Raw genomic sequence first — 22,693 nt, forward strand, 5'->3', positions numbered from 1 at the left:
TATTTGACTCTTTTCTCACCTTCTAACATTTCAAAGTTTGAACAGTTGAATATGGCAACTTTTCAGGATGAATCAAGCCACTGTGTTTTTGATTCACCAATATACCGTTTATTAGGTACACCCAGCTAGTACTGGGTCGGACCCCCTTTTGCCTCTGGAACAGCCTGAATTCTTGGACCACAGGAATGTTGGTCCATGCTGACGCGATGACATCACGCAGTTTCTGCACATTGGACAGCTGCGAACAGCCCATTCCATCTCGTCCCAAAGATGCTCTATTAGGTTGAGGTCTGGGGACCGACAGGCCACTCAAGTAAAACTGAACTCGCTGTGTTGTTCCAGGTGATGCCCACTGGAGCCGCTTGTTCTTGTTTATAGCTGATAGGAGTGGAACCAGGTGTGGTTGTCTGCAGCATAGCCCATCCGTGACAAAGATCGACGAGTTGTGCGTTCCTACATTAGATGCCGTTCTGCACACCACTTTTGTACTGCGTCATTATTTGTCTGTTTGTGGCCCGCTTGTTAGCTTGCATGATTCTTGTCATTCTCCTTCGACCTATCTCATCAACAAGCTGTTTTCGCCCACAGAACTGCCACTGAATAGATGTTTTTGTTTGCAGCCCCATTCTCTGTAAACCCTAGACAATGAGTGCGGGGTCCGTTTCTGAGATACTAGATCCGGCTCGTCTGGCACCGACGATCATACCACGCTAAAAGTCGCTTAGGTCACTAGTTTCTCCCGTTCTAACGTTCAGTCAAACAGTAACTGGATGCCTGTCTGCCTGCTTTATATAGCAAGCCACGGACACGTGACTCCCCGGTCTGTAGCAACGATCCATTTTTGTGAACGGATTGCAGTGGGGGTCAGTGCCGTTGAAGATGAGGGAGGACAATTATTTTTTGTTGTTGTTAGCATGGCCTTATTTCTATTACAGCATATCGGAACCTGTCATTCATATTCCATTCACCCAGTTCAATGGAACATTGATGGTACTAAAATTTCACGAGGTTGCTACAATGTAGGTGCACACAGGTTGAGAGAAAGATTTGAGTTGACAGACAGTGACACATGAACAGACATTGACACATTCAATACCGCCTTGCACACTCTTGCCTGTATCTAGCTTATCTAGGGTGTAATCATTAGTCCAACAGTTGCAAACGAGAGTTTCTATTGGACAAATTCAGCTATGTTTATCCCCGTTTTGTTCCATTTGCTTCCATTTTAAGAAACGTTTTTCAACGGAATCGGCGGAATGAACGCACCCCTGATCACATGCAAACAGTTCACTTTCAGAGCAACATACAAACAGCTCGTTGTATTCCTTCTCGCATCTACGCGCTCTCCTCCTCTCACCTTCTCCCTTCGCTTGTGGACTTCAATGCACAACACATCAGCGGTCTGTGACCAGGCGAAAAAACCTTTCCAAACCTTCGTATCATATCACCGGAACGCACCTGCATACGGTAAGTCTGAATACCAACTACTGAGAAGTGGTTAAATCTGTCTGAATACCAACTACTGAGAAGTGGTTAAATCTGTCTGAATACCAACTACTGAGAAGTGGTTAAATCTGTCTGAATACCAACTACTGAGAAGTGGTTAAATCTGTCTGAATACCAACTACTGAGAAGTGGTTAAATCTGTCTGAATACCAACTACTGAGAAGTGGTTAAATCTGTCTGAATACCAACTACTGAGAAGTGGTTAAATCAAAATGTTTAAAAAAGGCATAAGTCTGAATCACCCCCATTATGAATAGCATTATTTGGCTCTCCTCTGCTCCCTCTTTTCCCCTCTTCTGAGCTCTCCTCTGCTCCCTCTTTTCCCCTCTTCTGAGCTCTCCTCTGCTGAGCTCTCCTCTGCTCCCTCTTCTGAGCTCTCCTCTGCTCCCTCTTTTCCCCTCTTCTGAGCTCTCCTCTGCTGAGCTCTCCTCTGCTCCCTCTTCTGAGCTCTCCTCTGCTCCCTCTTTTCCCCTCTTCTGAGCTCTCCTCTGCTGAGCTCTCCTCTGCTCCCTCTTCTGAGCTCTCCTCTGCTCCCTCTTCTGAGCTCTCCTCTGCTCTCCTCTCACTCTCATCCTCACTTTTTAATTTTATTTTACTAGGCAGGTCAGTTAAGAACAAATTCTTATTTTCAATGACAGCCTAGGAACAGTGGATTAACTGCCTTGTTCAGGGGCAGAACGACAGATTTTTACCTTATCAGCTCAGGGATTCAATCTTGCAACCTTTCGGTTACTAGTCCAACGCTCTAACCACTAGGCTACCTGCTGCCTTCTTACCCCTCTCATCCTCACTGCTTACCCCTCTCATCCTCACTGCTTACCCCTCTCATTCTCACTGCTTACCCCTCTCATTCTCACTGCTTACCCCTCTCATCCTCACTGCTTACCCCTCTCATCCTCACTGCTTACCCCTCTCATCCTCACTGCTTACCCCTCTCATTCTCACTGCTTACCCCTCTCATTCTCACTGCTTACCCCTCTCATCCTCACTGCTTACCCCTCTCATCCTCACTGCTTACCCCTCTCATCCTCACTGCTTACCCCTCTCATTCTCACTGCTTACCCCTCTCTTCCTCACTGCTTACCCCTCTCATCCTCACTGCTTACCCCTCTCATCCTCACTGCTTACCCCTCTCATCCTCACTGCTTACCCCTCTCATCCTCACTGCTTACCCCTCTCATCCTCACTGCTTACCCCTCTCATCCTCACTGCTTACCCCTCTCATCCTCACTGCTTACCCCTCTCATCCTCACTGCTTACCCCTCTCATCCTCACTGCTTACCCCTCTCATCCTCACTGCTTACAAGGTAGAAAGCCAGGGAGGGAGGAAGTGTGCTGAGAACAGAGATTCAACTTCACAAAATATAGTTACACTATATATACAAAAGTATGTGGACACCCCTTCAAATTAGTAGATTCAGCTATTTCAGCCACACCTGTTGCTGACATGTGTATGAAATCAAGCACACATCTATGCAATCTCCATAGACGAACATTGACAGTAGAAGGGCCTACAGCAAAGCTCAGTGACTTTCAATGTGGCACTGTCATTGGACGCTACCTTTCCAACAAGTCAGTTCGTCAACTTTCTGCCCTGCTGGAGCTGCCTCGGTCAATTGTAAGTGCTGTTATTGTGAAGTGGAAATGTCTAGGAGCAACAACAGCTCAGCCGCGAAGTGGTAGGCCACACAAGCTCACAGAACGGGACCGCTGTCTGTCCTCGGTTGCAACACTCACTACCGAGTTCCAAACTGCCTCTGGAAGCACAATGCCAAGCATTGGGTGGAGTGGTGTAAAACTCACCGCCATTGGACTCTGGAGCAGTGGAAACGTGTTCTCTGGAGTGATGAATCACGCTTCACCATCTGGCAGTCCGACAGACTAATCTGGGTTTGGCGGATGCCAGGAAAACGCTACCTGCCTGAATGCATAGTGCCAACTGTAAAGTTTGGTGGAGGAGAAATAATGGTCTGGGGCTGTTTTTCATGGTTTGGGCCCCTTAGTTCCAGTGAAATGAAATATTAACACTACAGCATACAATGACATTCTAGACAATTGTGTGCTTCCAAGTTTGTGGCAACAGTTTGGGGAAGGCCCTTTCCTGTTTCAGCATGACAATGCCCCCGTGCACAAAGCGAGATCCATAAAGAAATGGTTTGTCGAGATCGGTGTGGAAGAACTTGACTGGCCTGCACAGAGCCCTGACCTCAACCCCATCGAACAACTTTGGGATGAATTGGAACGTCTACGGCGAGCCAGGTCTAATCTCCCAACATCAGTGCCTGACCTCACTAATGCTCTTGAGCTGAATGGAAGAAAGTCCCCATAGCAATGTTCCAACATCTAGTGGAAAGTCTTCCCAGTAGAGTGGAAGCTGTTATAGCAGCAAAGGGGGGGACCAACTCCATATTAATGCCCATGATTTTGGAATGAGATGTTCAATGAGCAAGTGTCCTCATACTTTTGGTCATGTAGTGTAGTTTTACCAACACACACACACACACACACACACACACACACACACACACACACACACACACACACACACACACACACACACACACACACACACACACACACACACACACACACACACTGGTTTCCATGTTTGATCTGTTTGATACCGTTCCATTTATTCCATTCCACCCATTGCAATGAGTCTGTCCTCCTATAGCTTCTCCCACCAGTCTCCTCTGACACACACACACACACACACACACACACACACACACACACACACACACACAAGACAGAGACAGTGGAGAAACTATTTACAGAAAATCTGTGCTCAAAGTGTAAACACATGTCTAGCATCCTTTGAAAATAGAGATATTTCCCTCCTTCCCTCAACCACCGCAACCCCCAATAACACGTTTGCTGTCTTCCTTTGAGCTGAACACAGAATAAAAGAAGAAGAAGCTCACGCAATCCTTTGATTGCATGTGAAAGAAAGGGCAGGAGCGCGTGCCGTTTGTTCGGAGCGAAGTGAGAGATGAGAGGAAGAGGGGGATGAGAGGAAGCGACGGATGACAAGAGCGATGTAGTCAGGGCCTGTCACACCAGCATGGTGCCCTGGGTGTCATCACGCAGATCCCCCTGTCTTCCCCCTGCCTCCCCTGTCCCCCTCACCCCCATCATTCCATCTCTCCCCCCAGCTAAAGGGTGAGAGTTATCCAGCGGGTCCCCCTGTCTCCCCCTGTGCCTGGAGTTACCTGCTGGGGAGATCTGTCCTCTCCACAACCTTCTGGACACATTTATCTCTCTCTCCTTCTAGATGCAGACAGGGAACAATGGGGTTAGCCACTTAGACAGTCAAATGATTTTCCTGTCGCCTGCTTCTTTTTAATCATTAATGGTGTGTGTGTGTGTGTGTGTGTGTGTGTGTGTGTGTGTGTGTGTGTGTGTGTGTGTGTGTGTGTGTGTGTGTGTGTGTGTGTGTGTGTGTGTGTGTGTGTGTGTGTTAGTGTGTCTGTGTGTGTGCGTGTTGTGTTCTGTGTCTTGTATCTGTGTGTGCGGGTGATGCACCTCTTTAATGCAGTATAACATTCCACATGCAGGGGGTAATAGGTTTCTGCTGCAGGGGGCCTAGGGACCTGTACCATATTACTAATCCACTCAATGTCTGTATCTGGCTCACCCACACACAGACAGACAGAGCAGGCACGCAGATACAAGGCCCAGAATCCAGAGCTCAGCTGTAGGGGATCCAGATATGTTGACAAATTGTCATTGTGATAGGTGATCTGTTTTAAAGGGTCCTCCGGCTTAGATCAGAGGTCTCAAACACACCAGCACACCCTGACACAGTGCCCTACAGGACTATGGTGTGTGTGTGTGTGTGTGTGTGTGTGTGTGTGTGTGTGTGTGTGTGTGTGTGTGTGTGTGTGTGTGTGTGTGTGTGTGTGTGTGTGTGCGTGTGTGTGTGTGTGTGTGTGTGTGTGCCATCCCTGAGTTATGTGTTTCACTTCTGTTTCCGTGTTAGATGTTCCGTGTGTGTATGATTCTACCCTGTAGTCATGAGTGATGTCTGTGTCAACAGGGCTGAGCTGAGGACAGAGACAGAGACAGAGAGAGTGCGAGAGAGAGAGAAAGAGAGAGAGAGAGAGAGAGAGACAGAGACAGAGAGAGACAGAGAGAGAGACAGAGAGAGACAGAGACAACAGCATCATGGAATCACTTTTATTCCCACGTCTGTCTGTCTGTCTGTCTGAGAGTATGTGTGTCTGTCTCTCTGTCGGTCTCTCTCTCTCTCTCTCTCTCTCTCTCTCTCTCTCTCTCTCTCTCTCTCTCCCCCTGAAGTGCATGCATAATCCCTAAGCTCTCATTGTTTGAAGCCAGCATCACGCAAGCCCGCCTGCCTGCCTGCATCGCATTCTCACACCCACTACAGACCTGACAAACACACACAGACACACGCAGCCGCCTGGCAGGGGGTTAAGCACTATGCTCGCGGCTTTAGGTTCTTCCTCTCTAGTTGTCCTCTAACGTAGCACTGAGGCAGACCTGCAATGGCCGTTCCACGTCTAAGAGAGGCACCCCTGTGTGTGTGCCCTATTTCAATTTTCTACCACTCTGTACCACCCAAAGCTCACCTGTCTCATATCTGTCTCACATCTGTCTCTCATCTGTCTCACCTGTCTTTCATGTCTCTCACCTGTCTCTCATCTGTCTTTCATCTGTCTCACCTGTCTCTCACCTGTCTTTCATCTGTCTCACCTGTCTCTCATCTGTCTTTCATGTCTCTCACCTGTCTCTCATCTGTCTCACCTGTCTGTCATCTGTCTTTCATCTGTCTCACCTGTCTCATCTGTCTTTCATCTGTCTCACCTGTCTCTCATCTGTCTCACATCTGTCTGATCTGTCTCTCATCTGTCTCTCACCTGTCTTTCATCTGTCTTTCATATTCTTCATCTGTCTTTCATCTGTCTCTCATCTGTCTTTCATCTGTCTCACCTGTCTCTCACCTGTCTTTCATCTGTCTCACCTGTCTCTCATCTGTCTTTCATCTGTCTCACCTGTCTCTCACCGGTCTTTCATGTCTCTCACCTGTCTCTCATCTGTCTCACCTGTCTGTCATCTGTCTTTCATCTGTCTCACCTGTCTCATCTGTCTTTCATCTGTCTCACCTGTCTCTCATCTGTCTCACATCTGTCTGATCTGTCTCTCATCTGTCTCTCACCTGTCTTTCATCTGTCTTTCATATTCTTCATCTGTCTTTCATCTGTCTCTCATCTGTCTCAATACAGCTGTCATGAATATGCGCAATAATTAAGTCTCTTAGAAGGCAGGTTCGTTATCATAAATTGAATCAAAGTTATAATATGTTGACGGGGAATAAGTTACAATTGCCTGACACACACACACACACACAGATACACATACACATACACACACACACACACACACACACACACACACACACACACACACACACACACACACACACACACACACACACACACACACACACACACACACACACACACACACACACACACACACACACACACACACACCACGCAAACCTTCTACTGAAACTTGCTCTTACCCCACCCGGAGACAAAACACAAAAATCCACTCTTACATATCAATATCACATCCTTCTACGATACTTAGTTTCTGCACATATTAACCTTTGGACCAAAAAATCCTAGTTTTGACAGCATTGCTGAATTAGGAATTATCTTCCCAAAACTAGAATACACTGAGTGCACAAAACATTAAGAACACCTGCTTTTTCCATGACATAGACTTACCAAGTGAATCCAGGTGAAAGCTATGATCCCTTACTGATGTCACTTGTTAAATCCACTTCAAATCAGTGTAGATGATTCCTCGACAGGCAAAAGAAGGATTTTTTAAAGCCTTGAGACATGGATTGTGTATGTGTGCCATTCAGAGGGTGAATGGGCAAGACAAAAGATTCAAGTGCCTTTGAACGGGGTATGATAGTAGGTGCCAGGCACACCGGTTTGTGTCAAGAACTGCAATGCTGCTGGGTTTTTCATGCTCAACAGTTTTCCATGTGTATAAAGAATGGTCCACCACCAAACGACATCCAGCCAACTATGGGAAGCATTCGAGTCAACATTGGCCAGCATCCCTGTGGAATGCTTTCAAAACTTTGTAGAGTTATTACCCTGACAAATTGAGGCTGTTCTGAGGGCAAAAGGTGGGGTGCAACTCAATATTAGGAAGGTTTTCTTAATGTTTTGTCCACTCAGCGTAAGTAGGGTATTTTTTCCACTATTTGACCATAGATAAAGATCCACTTTTTTTTCTCAACATCCAGAACAGTAGGTGGCAATGTTAGACATTTCCATTTACGACGGCCAAGCGGATCACCACTGAAGGCAGAAAACTACAGCGACAACTTTCGTTCTAAACACAGCTACTTCCGTGTTTGTGCTGACGCGTCGTAGGTTTTTTTTCCAACCCTCTTCGGCGCATACGTGTCAGTCTTCTTTCACAGTGGAGCTAGGAGACGGTCGGACACTTACGAACCATGGCACCCAAAGGTAGCAGCAAACAGCAATCCGAGGAAGACCTACTCCTCCAGGACTTCAGCCGAAACCTGTCTGCAAAGTCCACCGCGCTTTTCTACGGAAATGCGCTAATCGTGTCAGCAATTCCAATTTGTAAGTAGCAAGACCAGACCGTTAGCAGCTAATTGTAGCATAGATGCATTGCATTGAATGGAAATGCTACTACCGGTAGCTAGCTTTCTACCTAACATACGTGACGTGTAGATAGCTAAGTTAGCTAGCTATCCTGCTATGCCACAGCTGGTTAATATATGACCCAGTTAGCTACCTAGCTAGTATATGACATGTGAAGTTATCAAGTTAGCTATTTAACTACTTGCTAGTTGAGATTGATATTGTGGTTGTGTTCTAACTTGTTAAACGTTAGCTAACTAGCTAAGTTATCCCATGTTTAATTAGCTAACAGTCAAGTCATTGTAGGTAGTTAACGTTAGCAAGTCTATTCTGGTGAAAGTGACACTTGTATGTAATACTGTCATGAACAGAGTAGTTATTGCTCGTGTGAACTGTTGTGACCCTCCTTGTTTGTGGTCTCCCCTTGTTGTGGTTCAGGGCTGTTCTGGAGAATCTGGCACATGGACCTGGTCCAGTCAGCGGTCCTGTATGGAGTCATGACACTGGTCAGCACCTACCTGGTGGCCTTCGCCTATAAGAATGTCAAGTTTGTCCTCAAACACAAGTACGTTCATCATAGAAACATCAACACTCACTTAAAACGATTGCCTCCGCTTTCTGCAATGTTTGACGGTATGTTGAGTTCGGCATCAATCTGTGTCCAACTTCTAAAGGTGTCTTGTCTGTCGACCACAGAGTTGCCCAGAAGCGAGAGGATGCCGTCTCCAAGGAGGTGACCAGGAAACTATCTGAGGCTGACAACCGCAAGATGTCTCGTAAAGAGAAGGATGAGAGGTCAGTGAGCCAGCCAGTCTGTGATTGGACATGTCAATCACTCCTCTGAGTGGGTTACTGTGTGATAAGGTACCTGATGAGCTCCAGCTAGCCTGGGCGCCAGTCTGTTTCTAGTCTCTTATTAATATAGCCTGAGTACCAGTCTGTTTCTAGTCTCTTATTAATATAGCCTGGGTACCAGTCTGTTTCTAGTCTCTTATTAATATAGCCTGAGTACCAGTCTGTTTCTAGTCTCTTATTAATATAGCCTGGGTACCAGTCTGTTTCTAGTCTCTCTTTAATATAGCCTGGGTACCAGTCTGTTTCTGGTCTCTTTAATATAGCCTGGGTACCAGTCTGTTTCTGGTCTCTTTTTTATATAGCCTGGGTACCAGTCAGTTTCTGCTCTCTTGCTAACTCCTTAGAGAATTTCCATGGTCTTGTGTGGTTCAGTTGGTAGAGCATGGCATTTCCAATGCCAGGGTTGTGGGTTCCATTCCCAGTAAAAATGAAAAAGTATCCACTCACAACTGTAAGTCTCTCTGGATAAGAGCGTCTGCTAAATGACAAATGGTTTGACAATGGAGTAGGCTACCGAACAGCAGCCTTTACCCATGAAACCCTATTCTCAAAGCACAAACTGATCTGGGGCCAGGCTACCGAACAGCAGCCTTACCCATGAAACCCTATTCTCAAAGCACAAACTGATCTGGGGCCAGGCTACCGAACAGCAGCCTTACCCATGAAACCCTATTCTCAGATACATGCACAAATAGTTGATGAACCCTTTTCCTTCCCCATGTTAGGATCCTGTGGAAGAAGAACGAGGTAGCTGACTATGAAGCCACCACCTTCTCTATCTTCTATAACAACACTCTGTTCCTGGTCCTCGTCATCATCGCCTCCTTCTTCCTGCTGAAGAACTTCAACCCCACCGTGTATCCCATTTAAGTACATTCAACATCCTCATCAATTTCACTAGAAAGGTGAAGTTCCAGTAGGAACTATGGGTGCTTTAGTAAAGCTGAAAATAGATGGATAATCCTTTACTAATAAGGATTGTTGAGACTAGACTTACATCCTGGCATTTTCATTGTCCTGTTGTGCTATAGTACTCGAAGGAGAAGCTTTTTTTCATTATTCATTGGCTGTAGTCTGTGGCCTAGTCAATCACCGGTTCAAATCCAGATCCTGTATTGAATGTCCAGGTTGTCACGGCTGCATTCTATTTCTATTCTAAGTTTCTGGATTGCTGTTTACCTCTGGCTGAATAATGTCTGAGAAGTGGGGTTTAGTGGAGGAGATGCTTAATGCTGAAATCTGTGTGTGCGCTTGTAGGAGATTGTTAATGCTCACCCATGTACGATAAGTATGTAGCTAAGCCTGACGGGTTATTCCCTCTCCCTACTTGCCTGCCATTTCTTCCCAGTGTATCCACCTCAGAAATTATTTGTCCTTAACCCATTGTTCCCACAGTAACTACATCCTGTCCATCAGTGCCTCATCTGGCCTCATCGCCCTGCTGTCCACTGGATCCAAGTAAAGGAGGAAATAAATGATGACTGAGAAGAGGGAGGGGTGGCTGGGGTGAAGATAAAGGATTTTTTTATGAATGTGAGGAGAATAATAAAATAATCAAATTTCAGCTGTGAGTTTTCATGAACTTCATGATGGTCTGCAGGTCTGTCCTGAGTGGTCAGATCAATAACCATTTTGTATGTGATTTTATTATTGTCAAGCAGCAAATATTCAGACAATTTATTTCCGTTTCCAAGAATGAAACACCCATAGAATTCATCATTGGCATTATACATTTATTAATGAAGTGTCATACTAATTGATATAGGGTATTTACAGAGGTCGCTGTTCTCATGACAGGATAGGAAATAACATGATTGATCTGGATAGACACTGATGTTTATGTGAGTAATATAGTTTGTAAATTCTCTCCTGATAACATTACGTACTGTAGAAAACACTTTTATAACGGTCTGGTAACTTTAAAAAACATAACGTTCTGGTATCTTTTAACACAATAGTGTATATTGTCAGTAGAACTGGGGGAGTTCATGTGACATATTCCTGCCGGCCTAGTTCCATTTAATCCACTAGCTTCTTGCCCTAGCCCTTTATATGTTCAGAGATCACACCAACCTTTCAGAGCTAGGTGATAGGGTCAAGGGAATGGGACCAGACCATTGCCACACACAGACAACTCAAGAAACCCCAATCTCAAACCCACTCTTAGCTTTTACTCTGTGCGCTTGAGTAGATCTGAGCTATTATAACGTTGTCTATACCTAAACAATACTTTCATTAAATGGATGAGGGTGACGGGGTTAATTTGGGGCTGGGCACCTGTGTTCTGTTAGCAGGGCTCATGTCAAGGCACTCTGCAGGGTGGATCACTTCACACTGAAAGGCCTGGTCCCAATCTGATCACTGGCCACCTTCCTACTGTAGGTATAGGAGAGAGTCATCAGATTGATATCTAGCTATCATTAACTATTGATCTCTGTTAGTCCTGGATTCAATCCCTATTGCTGAAGTATCGGGGAAGAGCAGTGTAAAAATGTAAAGGTAAATTCAGATTGCGCAGACATGCAGCGGTTACCGTGAATGCAGTCTCCATGAATGCAGTAACATTGCCTTTAAATTTAAATTGAGCTATAACACAGATCTTCTGCGATACGGATTGATTCCAGTCCTAAGTGTAAGCAAACCATCACATACAGCAACCATCTGTAAGCGAGAAGGCATGGACGTTATTATAAACTTAACACTAAATATTGATGATGACCAGGTTAAAGAAAATCAGTGTGACAGGAGGCTGCTGAGGGGAGGAAGGCTCATAATAATGTCTGGAATAGAGTGAAATCAAACACATGGAGTTCAATACCATTCCAGCCATTACTATGAGCCCCCCCCCCCAGCAAATTAAGGTTAAGTGCCTTGCTCAAGAGCACATTGTCAGATGTTTCACCTTGGGTGTTTGAACCAGCATCCTTTCGGTTACTGGCCCGATACTCTAACCACTAGGCTACTTGCTGCCCTAGCAAGGTGCCAGCCAGCTCCTATGGTAGGACTTAACCATCTGCCAAGGTGCCAGCCAGCTCCTATGGTAGGACTTAACCATCTGCCAAGGTGCCAGCCAGCTCCTATGGTAGGACTTAACCATCTGCCAAGCAAGCCGTTGTTCATTCCTCCCATAATGAGTTATTTATAATATGTTAAATCCACCTAAATCCGTCTATTTTAAAGAAAATTAGCCTAAGCTAAATGGGTAAAACCCAGGAGCGGAGGAGGACTGGTATCAGGACCAAACAGCCATGGATGCATGGTGCTGCTGACACAATGAGAATCAGTGGAACACTATTTACACAATACGTATAGATTATTTATAGAATGCTTTATTTTAATCTGCAAGAAAGGGGGCTTGAGGTCTGTTTATGTTACAAGGTTTTCCCCATAATGTTTAATATATACACCCTTGAAAGACAAAACATTTAAACACGCAGAAGAAATGTATTTTCACATACTATTATGGAATAAATATATACCTTTGTAATTTATCTAAATACTTCACCTAACTTTCGCATTATCACTGAAACAAGCAACACTAGCGGGTAACATTGGTCTGGTGGGAGGTCGTGTCACAGAGTTGCTTGTGCTATCCCTGATTCACATCAGCAATCAACGATGCAGGTTCAGTTCAGAGGCAGGAGTATCCTCTATGGCTGCAAACACACAGTATACAGTACAGCATAGGAGACCACCTGCCCACTCAGGTGTCACTGGGAGTCTCAGTTGCCTTTCCTTGACTCCTCGCATCCTCTCTCCTCGCCTCCTTCTCAAAACCAATTGGATGAGAAAGTCAGAGTTTGCTCCCCTAAGACCTTCCCCTCCAATGGATTTTGAGAAGGAGGTGAGGAGAGAGGACGTCAAGGGGAAAATCTCAATTGCATACTCTTCGCCTCCTCTTCTCAAAACCCATTGGATGAGAAACCCAGAGGTCCCACCCCTCTGATCTTCTCCACCAATGGGTTTTGAGAACGAGGCGAGGAGAGAGGACGCAAGGAGTGTGCGATTGAGATTCTCCATATCTCTCTCGCTGAGAATCTATTAAAGATATTCCATAGCAGTCCCTCATACGACCAGAGGGGGACGACAACATGCACAGTCTACCCCTCGCAGATAGACCAAACCCCTGTCACTGAAACTCAATGTCCCAGGGTGCTCTGCTTTGCAAGGTCAAACAAGTGTCAAATACAGTAGACTGGCTGGAGAGAGGAGTTTGTTTTCAAAATGCATTGTAGAAGAAGCTTACGGTATATTCTAAGTATTAACCCTCTTCTGTGTTGTTTTGTATAATGTGCTTATGAAGAGAAAGTCCAGGCACACCAGAGAGGGGAAGCATGCATCTACATGGTTAATAAACTCAGGAGTCAGAATATCTTCTGTTAGAGTAAGCTGAGCTGAAAGCTGGTCTAGGCAGAGGGTGAGCCTGGTTAGGCTGAACTAAGCTTGGTTACACTGGGCTAAGCAGGCTGGGGCTGAGCTGAGCAGGCCTGAACTGGGCTGGATTAGACTGAGCTGAAACCCCATGGAGGCTGAACCCAGGTGGTTGGTGGAACTGGATCCACAGTGGTTGTACAGTAGTGGTTCTGCTTCCTCCTGGGTGTCTAGGAGCGATACTCCTTCTTACTGTACGGCTTGTTCCCCAGTATGTGATCGATGTCCGACACCACATGAGACGTCATTTTTGGAAGGAACTGTGGAAAATAGCAGAACGTGTGTGAGTGTACGTGTGGTGTATAATATTATCAGGACCATAATATCCTGACAAAGTAGGAAAACAAGACATTGTTTGAAAAGTCAGGACTTTTTCCATGTCCCGAATTAGTTAAAATTAGAAACATTTGTTTTAGATCTTTCATTCTCATTGAAAACAAATCTAAGAAGCGGTAGATCTGTTCTATGTCTGATATATCTATGCTTCCCGTTCTTAAGTTTTATTTTTGCGATTTTTACTTTCTGGTTTTGTACACCAGTTTCAAACAGCTGAAAATACAATACAATATTTCACACCAGTTTTGATGGTACAATGATTCTCTACACTCTGAGTGCTTCTTTGTCACATAAACTGAAATTAGGCAAACTATTATAATTTTAGCAACCAGGAAATGGCAGAGAGATTCCTTCATATTGCACCTTTAAGGGTTAGGTTTAGGGTTAAAGGGAAATTTCACCACTGCTCGATTTCACTATATATATATTTCCATAAAATGTTATCAACATAACATATGTGTCATAAAAATGCATATAGGAGCGTTTACACATCTCGCCGGTTGAAATGGGCCAGCTACATTGCCTGGTTGTAAGCAAACCACAATATCCAGAATTCATAGTGATTTCAGGACATGGAGGACCACTCCATGGAGGTGTGAGAATTATCAAAATGTCTGTAGCCAGCACTTTCAGCCTGAGGACTTTTGAAACGGAAATGAAGTTTCAACTGATGGGTTTGTCATGTCGTCGAACGTTGAAAAGGGATGCTACTCTATCAATTTTGCCCTTCACTTCAAAGAGGGAGCTATCCGATCAGTCAACATCAACGCAGCAGAAAATAAGTCAAGCTGAGGTAACGTAGCTAACGTTACCTCAGCTAACTAGCTACAGTTGAAGTCAGAAGTTTACGTACACCTTAGCCAAATACATTTAAACTCAGTTTTTCACAATTCCTGATGTTTAATCCAAGTAAAAATTCCCTGTCTTAGGTCAGTTAGGATCACCACTTTATTTTAAGAATGTGAAATGTCAGAATTATAGTAGAGAGAATTATTTATTTCAGACTTTATTTCTTCCATCACATTCTCAGTGGGTCAGAAGTTTACATACACTCAATTAGTGTTTAGTAGCATTGCCTTTAAATTGTTTAACTTGGGTCAAACATTTCAGGTAGCCTTCCACAAGCTTCTCATAATAAGTTGGGTGAATTTTGGCCCATTCCTCCTGACAGAGCTGGTGTAACAGAGTCAGGTTTGTAGACCTCCTTGCTCTCACATGCTTTTTCAGTTCTGCCCACACATTTTCTATAGGATTGAGGTCAGGGCTTTGTGATGGCCACTCTAATACCCTGACTTTGTTGACCTTAAGCCATTTTGCCACAACTTTGGAAGTATGCTTGGGTCATTGTCCATTTGGAAGACCCACTTGCGACCAAGCTTTAACTTCCTGACTGATGTCTTGAGATGTTGCTTCAATATATCCATATAATTTTCCTACCTCACGATGACATCTATTTTGTGAAGTGCACCAGTCCCTCCTTCAGCAAAGCACCCCCACAACATGATGCTGCCACCACATGCTTAACGGTTGGGATGGTGTTCTTTGGCTTGCAAGCCTCCCCCTTTTTCCTCCAAACATAACGATGGTCATTATCCAAAAAGTAGATGTCCTAACCGACTAGCCAAAACTATAGTTTGATAACAAGAAATTTGTGGAGTGGTTGAAAAATTAGTTTTAATGACTCGAACCTAAGTGTATGTAAACTTCCGACTTCAACTGTAATTTGCTAGCAAACTACATGTGTTTATATAACCAAAATCTAGCTAGCTAGCTTTCATAATACGCTGGCTAGACATTCCAAAGCATATCAATGTAATTAGGCAGCTGCTATCTGGCAATGTGATTAGTAACTTTGGAAGCTAACGTTAGCTTCGTTAGGTTAATTAAGGTTACGTTAGCTAACCATTATCTAGCTAGCTAACCAACTACTGCAGAGTCCAATGTGATTGTGTTCTACTTAGAGTCTGATCCCATCAACATCAAGCTCAGCACCAGGAACTAGTGTAAGTCACCTAACATCTTACTAAAATCGACTAAATATTTCCATGAATCCATGATACTACAGTGGTAGGCTTGACTACCAACAACGACGAGACGGCCTACAGGGAGGAGGTGAGGGCCCCCTTATTTTCCTGACACCTGGAAACCATGTGTTTGATATATTTGATACCATTCCACTGATTCCACTCCAGTCATTACCACCAACCTCCTGTGATGTTTACCTGTATGGAACCCAGGTTCTCTGTTAGCTGCTCTGGACTGGAGGATCCCAGGAGGACTGAGCTCACCCCCTCGTTCCTCAAACACCAGGCTATTGAAGAAGAGAAGGAAAGAGTACGGAAAGGAGAGAGCGGGGGGACATTTATGGGTTGTTTAATCTAGTGTGACAATAATGGCATTCCTCATTAGGTATTTTATTAGGATCCCCATTAGCTGTTGCAAAAGCAGCAGCTACTCTTCCTGGGGTCCACACAGAACATGAAGCATGTCATAATACAGAACATCAATAGACAAGAACAGGTCAAGGACAGAACTACATACATTTTATTGCTGACATCCACTTGGTGGCGCTCTACCATCATTAATACTTAAGTACTGAAACAACGTAGAGTGCATGTGTGTGATTGCACGCCCATCCTGCTCTCTCTCACCCACGGCCAGTTGTGGGAGAGTACAGCCCAGCTTCTCAGCGATGTGTCCCAGCTCCTTCAGCTTAGCCTGCTGTTTCCTCCCATCCTCACTCACTATCTTCTCCTTTAACCACTGATACGACTGCAGAGAGAGAGAGAGAGAAGACGAGGGAAAGAGAGGAGAGGGAGAGAGAAAGAGAGGGCGGGAGAGAGAGAAATAGAGGGGGAAAGAGGGAGGGAGCGAGAGAGGGAAAGAGAGAGAGAAAGAGAGAGAGAGGGAAAGGGAGGGAGAGAGAGAGAGGGAAAGAGGGAGGAGAGAGAGAGGGAAAGAGAGAGGGAGAGTTAGCGAGAGAGAAAGGGAGGGAGAGAGAGAAGAGGGAGAGATAGGGAGAGAGAATGCGGGAGGTAGAGAAAGAGGCGATGTAAAAAGTGAGAAAGGAGAGAGGGAGATGAGAAGAGGAACGGAGAGGAAGATTTCCACCATATTGGCTTCCCCTATCCAGTTCCAGCAGATAGATCAGTGCAGATAGATCAGTGCAGATAGAGTGGATGACACTGGATCCGCCAGGTCGCTCAAGATCCAAGGCAAAATTTGTTTTTTCCAACTGCTTACACACAAAATCTTTTCATGTCACACGATTTTTGAAACCTCTCACTCAAAGTGCAAAACTACACACCAAATATCTAAAACCATAAGCTATTTCTCAGCCTTTGACTCTGTTGTCAATTACATAAAACACTTTTTTCAAAACACTACACACAATTCTCTACCTAAAGCACAAAAATCTAACAGGAAGTGACTTGCTTTCCTTTCCCAAACACAACCAATTAAATCTACACTTATTCACCAGGTCACACACACACTCCTCACATCTGCAAACACTAATTGCTTAACTGATCACTAACCAATCACTGCTTTACTGTAGTATAGGCCTATAAATAGGTCAAAGGTCAGATTACCTGTTTTGAACAATGGATGCCAACAATGGACAGAGAGCAAGAGGAGTAGGAGGGAGAGGCAGGGGACAACAACGAGGTCAAATTCGAAGAGGAGGAGGAGTAGGAGGAAGAAGAGGAAGAAGAGGACGAGGGCAAAGAAGAGAAGGAAGGAGAGCCATCTCTGATGAGATTAGAGCAACACTTGTTGATCATGTGATCAACCACGGTTTGACCATGAGAGAGGCTGGACTGAGAGTCCAGCCCAACTTGAGTCGATTTACAGTGGCGTCCATAATTCAAACCTTCAGAAATGAGAACAGGTATGCAACTATCTAATGACTATTTTAACATTACAGTAATGTACTGTAAAATACGTATGACTGCATAGTATTACATAAACATTTGTAACTCTAAGCCATCCATTTACTGCACTGCATTGAATGAATGAGGTTGGTTATCATGCTGTACTACCGTTTTTTGTACATTGTTTACAGTTCCTATGCTGAGCACATACTGTGTTTGAATTCTGTACAGAGTGGAAAGGCAAAGACATCATGGAGGACGAGGACGCTTGTTTACAGATGTACAAGAGACTGCAATTATAAATATGGTTTTGGCCAACAATGCAATTAGGATTCGAGAGATAAGAGAGCATATCTTGAATAATGACACCATATTTAACAACATCAATGCTGTAAGCCTGTCGACCATACAACGCATCCTCCTACGGCACCGAGTGACGATGAAACAACTTTACAAGGTGCCATTTGAGAGAAACTCTGACAGAGTCAAGAATATGCGACATGACTTTGTAGAGGTATGTATGCAACACTACTTCCAGTACTAAAGACATACCATATTTACTCATCTGTATATCATTTTGTCTGTTACAGAGAGTATTGGAGCTGGATGCCCATGTAATTCGCCATGAATTTACTTATGTGGATGAGGTTGGCTTCAACCTCACCAAAACCAGGCGCCGCGGAAGAAATGTAATAGGACAGAGGGCAATTACCAATGTCCCTGGACAGCGTGGGGGTAATATAACTATGTGTGCTGCCATCACTCAAAACGGGGTCCTCCATCACAATGCCACACTGGGTCCGTACAACACCGGCCATATGCTCACTTTTCTGGATGCAATTTACACAATGCTTGTCCCTGATCCAGATCAGGAGCCTGCTAGATTTGTGGTTTTATGGGACAATGTTAGTTTTCACCGGGCTGTTCTGGTCCAAAACTGGTTTGCCACCCATTCACAATTTGTAGTTTTGTACCTACCCCCATATTCACCTTTTCTAAATCCCATAGAGGAATTCTTCTCAGCCTGGCGCTGGAAAGTGTATGACCCCCCGGGGACCCCACACACACAATGTTGGTTTACATATGTTTATGATTTTGTTGTATGCTACTGTATACAACAGTAATGTTTGGCCTAATAAATATTTTCTGTTTCTACATTGCATTGGTGTTTACAGTGTACTTGTTACCCCTCTCAGCAGATTACTTTCACTGTAGAACATTGTATTGAAATGTAGATATAAGCCTATGAAAGACCAAAGAGCATTAGATTTAGAACAACAGTGTTTACATGGTATATCCAAAAATGTACTATTATGAAAGCAGTGTTTGCCATTTGATGCAAATGCTTCATTCTAACATGTGTTTATGGCATTTTGAATGCAGTGTTACATTTTGAAGGAGATGTGAGGCATTTTGCATTTTGTGTGTGCAGTTTAGGGAATTGTGTGTAGAGTTTTGAAAAAAAGGAGACAGTTTTGAAAACGTGTGTAAGCAGTTGGAAAAAAAACTAAACGCCCGTCCAGGAAGTCGGGCGATGACTTAAAAAAACATCCACTAAGGGCAACGTTGAGCGCTATTACCATCAAGTAGGCTTGCGGTTTGCTAAGATGTTGTGGACGGTTGTTCAATCCCAGTGCTAGAGACCATGAGAGCTTGTTGAGTGGATACAGAGTTTACCTTCATGGATGCCCTGGAGGTTTCTGGGATGCCGTTCTGGTACTTCCCCGTGATGATGCCACAGGCCAGCGGAGACCACGTCATCGCCCCAACACCTGTCACCATGGACACCAGAGGGATTGTGGGAACAGAGAGGGAGGGAGTGAGTGACAGATAACTGTGAGATCTCTAACACAGACAGTCAGACACCAAACAGACGCTCATGAAATCCCCAGTCTGAACCACAGCAGATGTTAGGGAAGTGTTCTCAGGAGGACTATCACTTTATTACAATAATCGACAATCACGTAAGGATTGATTATGGACGTATCCACTGACTATAACCCAGCAGTAGATGTGAGGGTGTGTGTGTGTGTGTGAACCGCCCAGCAGACGAGGGAAGGGGCGTGGCCAGCCTGGATGATTGACACATGCCTATCTTGTGGTAGAGTTCTGGAAGCTGGACCTCCACCTTCTCTCTCTGGAAGAGATGGTACTCAGCCTGCTCACACACCGGAGGGATCAGGTTAAACTGCCTGGCCACAGAGTACGCCTCCTATATATATAGAGATAGAGAGAGAGGGAAGGAGCAGGGGAAGAGAGAGAGAGAGAGAGAGAGGGGAGGATGGAGAGGCAGGTGAGAGGGAGTGAACGTGGGAGAGAGATGGGGAGAGGGATACTAATCAGAATTCACAATGCTATGCAAACCTTAAGAAGATTAAACACATTGATATACTGAATGCAGCTCATTTAGCTGAGTCTATATTCCACACACTGACTCACCTGCCTCGCATATCTATGTTTCCATAAGTATGTTTACAAAGAACTCATTGCCTTCTTAAACATTAGCAAAACCATATTTATCTGCTACATGCAGCTGTGCCACAAGCCCGGAAACCTTGTCTATACCCCTGCATTATAGATACAATCTAAATGATAGTGCTTTCATCTGAGCTGCTACACTACAAAACAATCTGTTCAAGTTCACCCTAATCACGATCAACACAGCACCATGTACAGCACTCTGTACAGCACCACGTACAGCACCGTGTACAGCACCACATACAGCACCGTGTACAGCACCACGTACAGCACCACGTACAGCACCACGCACAGCACCATGTACAGCACCATGCACAGCACCATGTACAGCACCATGTACAGCACCACGTACAGCACCATGCACAGCACCGTGTACAGCACCACGTACAGCACCATGCACAGCATCACGCACAGCACCACATACAGCACCATGCACAGCACCACGTACAGCACCATGCACAGCACCACGTACAGCACCACGTACAGCACCGTGTACAGCACCGTGTACAGCACCACGTACAGCACCACGTACAGCACCGTGTACAGCACCGTGTACAGCACCGTGTACAGCACCATGTACAGCACCACGTACAGCACCATGTACAGCACCACGTACAGCACCGTGTACAGCACCATGTACAGCACCGTGTACAGCACCGTGTACAGCACCATGTACAGCACCATGCACAGCACCACGTACAGCACCATGTACAGCACCACGTACAGCACCGTGTACAGCACCACGCACAGCACCATGTACAGCACCACGTACAGCACCATGCACAGCACCGTGTACAGCACCACGCACAGCACCATGTACAGCACCACGCACAGCACCACGTACAGCATCACATACAGCACCAGGTACAGCTTCACGTACAGCATCATGTACAGCACCATGTACAGCACCCCGTACAGCATCATGCACAGCACCATGCACAGCACCATGCACAGCACCACGTACAGCATCATGTACAGCACCATGTACAGCACCGTGTACAGCACCATGTACAGCATCATGCACAGCATCATGCACAGCATCATGCACAGCACCATGTACAACACCATGTACAGCACCATGTACAGCACCATGCACAGCACCACGTACAGCACCATGTACAGCATCCCGTACAGCACCATACACAGCATCATTTACAGCACCACTTACAGCACCATGTACAGCATCCCGTACAGCACCATGTACAGCACCATGTACAGCACCATGCACAGCGCTTAACACAGACTGAGGGAGAACGAGAGGAAAAGGAGGAGAGGTTGTTGCCTATAGGAAAGCCTGATGATGCTTTAGCAATCAGTCATTATCAGGCTTCAGGAAATGTAGTTACCCAACACCTCCCCGATCCTCCCCCTTCTCCTCCAAATCAGCCAGGACATAAACAGGCATCTACCTCTCTCCCCCATCTCTCGCTCTCCATGTTTGTGTAGACTGTATGTTTGACCTCCCTGGTGTAGACTGTATGTTTGACCTCCCTGGTGTAGACTTTATGTTTGACCCCCCTGATGTAGACCATATGTTTGACCGCCCTGGTGTAGACCGTATCTTTGACCCCCCTGGTGTGGACCGTATCTTTGACCCCCCTGGTGTAGACTGTATATTTGACCCCCTGGTGTAGACTGTACATTTGACCCCCCTGGTGTAGACTGTATATTTCACCCCCTGGTGTAGACCATATGTTTGACGCCCCTGGTGTAGACAGATTACTTCCTTTGAGGGCTCACAAACACAATTAAAGTTTATGAAAAACTGTCTGAGACTTGCTGTATGAGCATGATTTGTAATGAGAGTTTTCCACAGGTTGAGTGAAGGTTGTGTGAAGGTTGTAGAGATGTTTTGACACTTACCATGATCTCCATGGCTGTCCATCTAAATGTCCCCCAGTACATGGTTAAGGGTTAGGGGTTAAAGGTCATAGGGTTAACTCACCATGATCTCCATGGCTGTCCATCGAGAAGTCCCCCAGTACATGGACATCCCCTGGTTGATCACATAAGTCATGGCTCTCACAATCTCTGAGGAGATAAGGACAACAATCAACCAACATTCAATAAATCAAATCCTTGATCAATCCATCAGCTCATTAGATGCATGTGTGTGAAGGACTTTGGAGATCCCTGCAGACACACTACATACCACTGGTACACATAACCAGTCAAAAGTTTGGACACACCTACTTATTCAAGGGTTTTTCTTTATTTTTACTATTTTCTACATTGTAAAAATGATGCAGCACTCCATCACTCTCCTTCTTGGTCAAATAGCCCTTACACAGCCTGGAGGTGTGTTGGGTCATTGTCCTGTTGAAAAACACATGATAGTCCCACTAAGCTCAAACCAGATGATATGGCATATTGCTGCAAAATGTTGTGTCAAACATGCTGGTTAAGTGTGCCTTAAATCACTGACAGTGTCATCAGCAAAGCACCCCCACACCATCACACCACCTCCTCCATGCTTCATGGTGGGAACCACACATGCGGAAATCATCCGTTCACTTACAGTACTCTGTGTCTCACAAAGACACGGAGGTTGGAACA

General features: G+C 45.1%; 2 protein-coding genes across 3 annotated transcripts in view; one reads left to right on the forward strand and one right to left on the reverse strand.

Annotated features, from left to right (window-relative positions):
* Positions 1–7,927: 7,927 nt before the first annotated feature.
* On the forward strand, positions 7,928–10,584 carry LOC115163753 (translocon-associated protein subunit gamma). The gene is made up of 5 exons (XM_029715911.1): positions 7,928–8,144; positions 8,604–8,730; positions 8,862–8,960; positions 9,746–9,877; positions 10,416–10,584. Exons 1-5 carry the CDS (start codon positions 8,012–8,014, stop codon positions 10,480–10,482), a joined length of 558 nt encoding a protein of 185 aa, XP_029571771.1. The 5' UTR covers positions 7,928–8,011; the 3' UTR covers positions 10,483–10,584.
* Positions 10,585–10,735: 151 nt separating this feature from the next.
* Positions 10,736–22,693, reverse strand: part of LOC115163754 (voltage-gated potassium channel subunit beta-1) — a 129,717-nt gene continuing 117,759 nt past the window's right edge. The window contains exons 6-11 of one of the 2 annotated variants that reach the window (XM_029715913.1): positions 22,083–22,168; positions 19,751–19,871; positions 19,337–19,431; positions 16,439–16,559; positions 16,010–16,098; positions 10,736–13,711 (exon numbers count right to left, since the gene is read on the reverse strand). In XM_029715913.1, coding sequence (XP_029571773.1) covers positions 13,622–13,711; positions 16,010–16,098; positions 16,439–16,559; positions 19,337–19,431; positions 19,751–19,871; positions 22,083–22,168 — 602 coding nt within the window. In that variant the 3' untranslated portion in view covers positions 10,736–13,621. The remainder of the gene's footprint in view (positions 13,712–16,009; positions 16,099–16,438; positions 16,560–19,336; positions 19,432–19,750; positions 19,872–22,082; positions 22,169–22,693) is intronic. The other variant, XM_029715912.1, reaches the window with a different exon arrangement.

This window comes from Salmo trutta, chromosome 26 (genome assembly GCF_901001165.1).
Source record: "Salmo trutta chromosome 26, fSalTru1.1, whole genome shotgun sequence".
In the NCBI taxonomy this organism is placed as follows: Eukaryota; Metazoa; Chordata; class Actinopteri; order Salmoniformes; family Salmonidae; genus Salmo; species Salmo trutta.

Excerpts from the sequence above, each read along its gene's own strand:
- LOC115163753 (XM_029715911.1), top strand. The coding sequence starts at position 8,012 with ATGGCACCCAAAGGTAGCAGCAAACAGCAATCCGAGGAAGACCTACTC. Across the intron at positions 8,145-8,603 it reads CGTGTCAGCAATTCCAATTT|GGCTGTTCTGGAGAATCTGG; the intron begins GTAAGTAGCAAG and ends GTTGTGGTTCAG. Across the intron at positions 9,878-10,415 it reads AAGAACTTCAACCCCACCGT|TAACTACATCCTGTCCATCA; the intron begins GTATCCCATTTA and ends TTGTTCCCACAG.